Source organism: Nicotiana tomentosiformis, chromosome 6 (assembly GCF_000390325.3).
Source record: "Nicotiana tomentosiformis chromosome 6, ASM39032v3, whole genome shotgun sequence".
Taxonomy (NCBI): domain Eukaryota; kingdom Viridiplantae; phylum Streptophyta; class Magnoliopsida; order Solanales; family Solanaceae; genus Nicotiana; species Nicotiana tomentosiformis.
Genome location: NC_090817.1, coordinates 2,163,077 through 2,171,426, shown reverse-complemented (window position 1 = coordinate 2,171,426; position 8,350 = coordinate 2,163,077). Strand labels below are relative to the sequence as shown.

General features: G+C 41.1%; 1 protein-coding gene across 1 annotated transcript; it reads right to left on the bottom strand.

Annotated features, from left to right (window-relative positions):
* Positions 1-2,956: 2,956 nt before the first annotated feature.
* On the bottom strand, positions 2,957-6,790 carry LOC138893475 (uncharacterized). The gene is made up of 4 exons (XM_070178091.1): positions 6,600-6,790; positions 5,344-5,455; positions 4,493-4,786; positions 2,957-3,559 (listed from the first exon to the last, which is right to left on the bottom strand). Exons 1-4 carry the CDS (start codon positions 6,788-6,790, stop codon positions 2,957-2,959), a joined length of 1,200 nt encoding a protein of 399 aa, XP_070034192.1.
* Positions 6,791-8,350: the final 1,560 nt, after the last annotated feature.

Sequence of the window (8,350 nt, the reverse complement as noted above, 5' to 3'; positions counted from 1 at the left end):
ATAGGCTATTACTGCAAAATTACGCAAATCGCTTAAAAATATTAATATAATTACATAAAATGAAGTAAAATATTTGAAACATGTATTATAGGTGCAAACAATAATAACTTTAAGTAGTTAAATCATCATAAAATAATTTAAAGGGATAATCACTAAATATTTATATAATTTAAATGCAAGAAAATTAATTTAAAGCTCTAAAAATTATGAAACATTATAGAAAATACTTGTATAGGTTTTTAAAATCAATATTGATGCAAATATGATATTTTGAAAGTATACATGTATTTTGAAAAATATGAGGGCAAAATTGGGTATCAATAGTTGCCCCTATTTACCCGGGAATGATGAAAGAGTTGTCGGGTAAAGAAAATAATGACCGATTTTGGCCGAATTGAGTGAGGGGTGATGTGATTTGAAAAAAAAAATGGGGGCCGAACCCTGGTTCCTGAGTTGCCTACATATCCCTGGTGTTACGAGAATCAGTCTGTGTGTAGTTCTGGATCCAACGGTGAACGAGACCGATGGAGTTGTTATAGGAATGGGTCGTATGTTTTGAAAGGGGTTCTTTTAGGGTAGGACAATATCAGATGAGTTTATACGAAATTGTGAATGTGAGTCTGAAACGTTATGAATGTATCTTAAAATGAATATTTGAACGGTTATCGAGTAAACGTGGGTAACTGATGGTGATTGGTTACATTTGAAATAATTGGAGGATGTGAACGTTGTGAACAAAAACCGGAGCGAGGATTGCTCCCGTTCGGAGAACGGTTACCTCCTGGATTACCTGCAAAACTTAAGACACGATGCATGCAAATATATAGATTATGGCGAGAATTTAAACATGATGCAAATTCCCTTTGGACCATGAAAGTTGTCTTTGGACGGTGAGGATGATGTCCTTAGACCATGACGTACTAGGTCATGAATCATGCGACAAGGGATTCACAGGCCATAAAATGATATCCTCGGGCTATGAGAATGGTGCATTTGAACCATGACGCCTTTGAATAATGATGTGCACTTTTGAGAGATCCTCAAGCCATGGAATGGTGTCTTCCGGCTACGAGGATGATGCCTTCGGACTATGATGCATTTGGACAAAATGGCGGTGTTTCAGCCCATGAAATGCAAAAATATGATGCTAGGTCATATGCAAAACAAGATAAAGCTTAGTCTTGTGTAAGATTAGGGGAGTGCTTAGCCCCAGGCGAATATAGGATAGTGTTGGGTCTTAAATAGCGTAATGGAGATAGCATTGGGTCTTAAGTGAGGACAAGACAATTCTTAGCCTTAGGCAATTGAGGAGGGCGGTGCCTAGCCTCGTGCAAGAAAGGAGACAATGCTTAGTTTTGGCACAAGGAAAGGCAGTGCTTAGCCTTATGCAATTAGGGAGGCAATGCTTAGCCTCATGCAAGAAGAGGATATAGTGCTTAGTCTTGATACAAAGAAAGGCAGTGCTTAGCCTTATGCATTTAAGGAGGCAATGCTTAGCCTCATGCAAAATAGGAGGCAATGCTTAGTCTTGATGTAAGGAAAGGCAGTGCTTAGCCTTTATGCAATTAGGGAGGCAGGGCTTAGCCTCATACAAAATAGGAGACAGTGCTTAGTCTCGATGTAAGGAAAGGCAATGCTTAGCCTTTATGCAGTTAGGGAGGCAGGGCTTAGCCTCATACAAAATAGGAGATAATGCTTAGTCTCAATGTAAGAAAAGACAGTGCTTAGCCTTATGCAATTTAGGGAGGCAATGCTTAGCCTTATGCAAGAAGAGGAGACAGTGCTTAGTCTCGATGCAAGGAAAGGCAGTGCTTAGCCTTATGCAGTTAAGGCGATATAAGGAAAGGCAATGCTTAGACTTATGCAATTTAGGGAGGCAATGCTTAGCCTCATGCAAAATAGGAGATAATGCTTAGTCTCGATGCAAGGAAAGGCGGTGCTTAGCCTTTATGCAATTAGGGAGGCAGGGCTTAGCCTCATACAAAATAGGAGACAGTCCTTAGTCTCGATGTAAGGAAAGGCAATGCTTAGCCTTTATGCAGTTAGGGAGGCAGGGCTTAGCCTCATGCAAAATAGGAGATAATGCTTAGTCTCAATGTAAGAAAAGACAGTGCTTAACCTTATGCAATTTAGGGAGGCAATGCTTAGCCTCATGCAAGAAGAGGAGACAGTTCTTAGTCTTGATGCAAGGAAAGACAGTGCTTAGCCTTATGCAGTTAAGGAGGCAATGATTAGCCTCATGTAAAATAGGAGAAATGCTTAGTTTCATGCAAAGAAAGGCAATACTTAGCATTATGCAGTTAAGGAGGCATTGCTTAGCCTCATGTAAAGAATAGGAGGCAAGTGAAAAAGTATTTCTTAGCTGAAGATATTTGTGCTAGATAATATGAAGGCAGTGTCTTGATGTATCTGCGAGTATCGTTATCTTATTGTACCTGCATTCAAAGAAAAATTGTGAGTTCTGTGGGGGAAGGTTGGTTCGCGTTTTTGTCTTCTGCCTTGCATGTGCTCCTGTCTTTAGATCCTATTTGAGTTACCCTGGGTAGCATCCGGCTGCCATAGAAATAAAGTTTTTGAAAAATATTCATGTATTTGATAAATATAGTTGTTTTTAAATATAGTAGTATGCGATGTCAAGTAAGTTAGATGAACCAACGACTGTGGCATATTTTAGACACATTGTGACCTCCTTGCTTTAGAATTTTGAGGGTCCTCCTCAAAATTCTGCCCTAGTTTGAAAGCAATTCTTTGATTGTTCTGCGTATGACGAAATTAGCTGGGCTTGCTTTAGAATTTTGAGGGTCCTTCTCAAAATTGTGCCCCAGTTTCTGACCATGGCAAAATAAAGATTTTATTAAGATATGACCGAACCCATAAGGCTGCCTACGTATCCCCTCTTAAACGAGAATCAGGTCAAGCGTAGTTCAGTTACATCGAATGAAGAAATGTAAATAGTCTAAACATAGTATCTCTTGACTGTGTCTGAGTTGATAGGTTTTACCCAAATTTCTCCTTCCATTTCTGCAAGTATGAGCGCTTCTCCTGTTAGTTCTCTGTGAACCATGTAGGGTCCTTTCCAATTGGGTGAAAATTTCCCTTTGGCTTCATCTTGATGCGGGAAGATCCGCTTTAGCACCAACTGCCCTAGTGTGAATTGTTTGGGCCTGACCCTTTTATTGAAAGCTCTGGACATTCTGTTCTGGTAAAGTTGACAGTGACAAACTGCGTTCATTCTTTTTCCGTCAATGAGATCCAGTTGTTCATAATGACTTCGTATCCATTCTGCATCACTAAGTTCAGCCTCTTGTATGATTCTCAAAGAAGGAATTTCTACTTCAGTGGGAATGATGGCTTCAATACCATAGACCAGCAAATAAGGAGTTGTCCCATTTGATGTGCGAACCGTGGTGCGATATCCAAGTAGGGCAAATGGTAACTTCTCGTGCCATTGTTTGTGATTATCTATCATCTTCCTTAGTATCTTCTCGATGTTCTTATTGGAGGCTTTCACAACTCCATTCATTTGTGGCATGTATGCTGTGGAATTCTTATGCTTGATCTTGAAGGTTTCACACATGGATCTCATCAAATCACTATTAAGGTTGGCAGCGTTGTCAGTGATGATTGACTCCGGTACCCCGAATCGACAGACAATATGATCCCTAACGAAATCTGCTACCACCTTCTTAGTTACAGCCTTGTAAGATGCGGCTTCAACCCATTTTGTGAAATAGTCTATGGCCACTAGAATGAACTTGTGCCCATTTGAAGCGGCGGGTTCGATTGGACCGATGACATCCATCCCCCAAGCAGAGAAAGGCAAAGGTGCACTTGTTGCATTGAGTTTATTGGGTGGAACTCGTATCATATCAGCATGTACTTGGCATTGATAACACTTTTGGACATACCTGATGCAGTCTGTTTCCATAGTCATCCAAAAATTCCCTGCTCTTAATATCTTCTTAGCTAAAACAAAGTCATTCATGTGTGGTCCGCAAGTTCCGACATGTATTTCTTCGAGCAATTTGGATGCTTCCTTGGTGTCGACACACCATAATAACCCTAGATCTGGAGTCCTTCTGTACAAAATCCCTCCGCTTTGGAAGAAGTGGTTAGATAATCTTCGGAGTGTGCGTTTCTGAGTATGATTTGCGTGCTCCGGGTATTCTCCTTTTGCCAAATATTCTTTGATGTCATGGAACCATGGATTTCCATCAATTTCTTCTTCAACATGAGCATAATAAGCTGGCTGGTTATGAATCTTTACCGGGATAGGGTCGATGAAATTCTTGTTTGGCTGTCGTATCATGGAAGATAGAGTGGCCAATGCATCTGCGAACTCATTCTGGATTCTCGGAACATGTTTGAACTCTATCTTTGTGAATCTCTTCTTCAATTCTTGTACATAGTACAAATACGACAGTATTTTGGTATTCTTTGTGGCCCATTCTCCTAGAACCTGATGTACCCAAAGGCCTGAGTCACCAATTACCAGCAATTTCTGAACGTTCATGTCAATGGCCAACTTGAGTCCCAAGATGCAATCCTCATATTCTGCCATATTATTGGTACATGGAAACCTGAGCTTTGCTGATACTGTATAGTGTTGACCTGTCTCTGATACTAAAACTGCTCCAATACCCACTCCTTTGAAATTTGCAGTTCCATTGAAGAACATTCTCCAACCATCATAGGTTTCGGTGATATCTTCTCCTACGAATGATACCTCTTCGTCGGAAAAATACGTTTCCAGTGGTTCGTACTCTCTGTCTACAGGATTTTCTGCCTAATGATCCACTAACACTTGCCCCTTGACAGCCTTCTTAGTTACATAGATGATGTTGAACTCACTTAGTAATATCTGTCATTTTGCTAACTTCCCCATGGGCATGGGTTTCTGGAAGATGTATTTTAACAGATCCATCTTTGATATGAGATATGTGGTGTAGGCACAAAAGTAGTGCCTCAACTTTTGAGCTATCCATGTCAAAGCGCACCAGGTGCATTCCAACAAAGAATATCGTGCTTCATAGGGTGTGAACTTCTTGCTCAGATAGTATATGGCATGTTCCTGTCTTCCCGTCTCGTCGTGTTGTCCCAAGACACAGCTGAAAGCCTATCTAGTACAGATAAATAGAGTACCAGAGGTCTCCCAGGTTCCGGTGGGACCAGAATAGGTGGTTTGGATAAATATTCTTTGATCTTGTCAAAGGCTTTCTGGCATTCTTCAGTCCAACTTGTTGCAACGTCTTTCTTCAACATTTTGAAAATCGGTTCACATATCACAGTTGATTGTGGTATGAAACGGTTGATATAATTAAGACGCCCTAAGAAACTCATCACATCTTTCTTGTTCTTCGGAGGTGGAAAATCTTGGATAGCCTTGACCTTTGACGGGTGTAGCTCAATTCCTCGTCGGCTGACGATGAACCCTAACAACTTTCCAGCAGGGACTCTGAAGGAACATTTTGCGGGATTCAGTTTCAGGTTGTACCTTCGAAGTCAATCAAAGAATTTCCTCAAATCTGCTATATGATCTGTGCTTCTGTTGGATTTGATGATGACGTCATCCACGTACACCTATATATCCTTGTGTATCATGTCGTGGAAAATGGTTGTCATGGCCCTCATATAGGTGGCTCAAGCATTCTTTAGGCCAAACGACATCATTTTGTAACAATATACTCCCCATGGTGTAATAAAGACTGTCTTTTCGGCATCCTCTTCATCCATCCAGATCTGATGATATCCCGCGAAGCAATCTTCAAAGGATTGAAGTTTATGCTTGACACACTTTTCAATCAGTAAGTGTATATTGGGCAAAGGGAAATCATCTTTGGGACTTGCTCTATTTAAATCCCGATAGTCGACACACACTCTGACCTTCCCATCTTTATTTGGAACCGGCACAATATTGGACAACCAAGTCGGATATTCAATCACTCTGAGAACCTTGGCTTTGATCTGCTTGGTGACTTCCTCCTTTATTTTCAGACTCATATCTGGTTTGAACTTTCTGAGCTTCTACTTTACATGCGGACACATAGGCTTGGTAGGTAGTTTATGAGCCACTATGGACGTGCTCAAACCGGTCATATCATCATAGGACCATGCAAAAATATCCTCATACTCCTTCAAGAACCGAATGTATTCTTCTTTCTCTGACGTCGATAGGTGAATGCTTACACGAGTTTCCTTGACTGTTTCGGAGTCTCCCAAATCAACGGTTTCAATATCATCCAAATTGGACTTAAGCTTGTTTTCAAAAAAATTCACTTCTCTGACAATTTCCTTGGGTATTATATCCTCTTCCAGATCCTCTGAATCACTATCCTTATGTTTCTTGTCTTGTTATATGTCACATTCGTAGGTTCATCAGGATAAGTAATAATAACAATGTAGAGAGAAAATGTAAAGGATAATAATAAATACTAAAACAGTAATCCATTGATAAATATTTTAAAACGTCAAACAAATGCAGTTCAATGATTCGAGAAATTATTTCAAAACAAAAACGTTAAAAAAAACAAAATACTAAAAATGTCTTAAATGCCCATAAAATTGCTTTTAAAAATAAATGATGCTAATTGCCAGGCTACCCAGGAACTCGACGGGCCCTTGATGGCGCATCAGTCCAAATCTTGAGAACAACTCCCTTATACATTGTCTGAATAATAAGGTCTTCCTCCTCCTCCTCCTCAACTATCACACTGCAGTCTATGTCTTTGTCATCCAGAAATAGCTTCCTTATGCCAGCTAGAGCTTCATCTTCTTCAGACCCCCACATCATGTCAGCTTGATGAAACGACTGGCTCAAATGTGGTACTGGTTGCTCTAGAAGGTAATAAGGACCATGCCACGGTGGCAACCAACTCTGATACTCGTGCCAGGTGTATTCATACCCAAGCCCAAACGTTGTGCCGTGATGCTTTAGCTGTATTGGTTTGGCGATCCCCTGGAGATTCTTACCGAGGCCCTTACTAGTTTCTTACCCTGTCCATGCCAATATGCCTTCTATCTTACTGCTCCACTATTGGTCATTTTTAATTGCGTTGATGCGCTCGACGTGATGGTATGTTTCCCCACCCAACTTCCTTCTATTCTCGATGACCAGAACAGTTTGATTGGTGTAAATGGGATTACTTCTGTCCCCATGGATGATCACTTCCTGATGCTTCCACTCAAACTTCATGGTCCGATGTAGTGTAGAATCCACGGCCCCAGCGGCATGTATCCACGGTCGCCCCAATAACATATTGTATGTAGCAGATATATCCAATACTTGAAACTCAACATCGAACCAGGTCGGGCCTATCTGTAGGCTGAGGTTGGTCTCCCAAATTATTGCCCATTGAGACCCATCAAATGCTTTCACATTCATACTCCCTGCTCGTATCTCATGCAGACCTTTACCCAACCTTTTCAAAGTAGTTAGTGGACAGATGTTGAGACTCGAACCCCTATCTATCAGGACCCTGGCAATGAATTTGTCCTCAAACTGCACGGTGATATGTAGTGCCCTATTGTGACTTAGTCCTTCCGGTGGCAGCTCGTCTTCATGAAAAGTCATCGTGTGGCTTTCTAACACTTGCCCTACCATGTTGGTCATCTCTCCACTAGTGATGTTATTTAGTGCATAAGCTTCATTCAACACATTCATTAAGGCATTCCTATGTGCCTCAGAGTTTTGCAGCAGTGATAAAATGGATATTTGAGCAAGGGTTTTGTTCAGATGATCAACCACAGAATACTCCCTCGCCTGCACCTTTCTCCAAAGATCATCTGGGCCAGTCTCAATGACAGATGGCTTAGAGGCGGCTTCTTTGCTTGTTCCTCCCAAATGCTTGGGTGTATAAACCCTACCAGTTCTGTTCATGCCTTACGCTGCACATGTTTCTTCTATTTTTGCCTTTTATTTCCTTCTTACTTACGCAACATAATCCCAAGGTATAACATTAGACTTAAAAGACGGCGTGGGTACCACCATCACGGTGAAGGGTGTTGTTACATCAACCTCAAATGGAGTTGGTGCGGCTACCTCAACTTCAATCGGTGCCTGAGTTTGTACCACGATAGGTGTGAGAGTGACTAGAGATTTTCAAGGTTATGCCCTTCTCGAATGAGTCCAATTGACCCCTCTGAGTCCCATTCTTCATCGGTCTCTATCATGTTTACCCCTTCACCCTTGTGATCTGGGAGAGGATTGTTATGGACATTGGGTGTAACCTCCTTTACCTGTATGACTTTGGTGTCAATTAATGCTTGAATCTTATCCTTCAAAGTACGACACTCATCAATAGTATGACCCTTCATGCCTGAGTGATAGGCACATGTCTTATTTGGATTAATC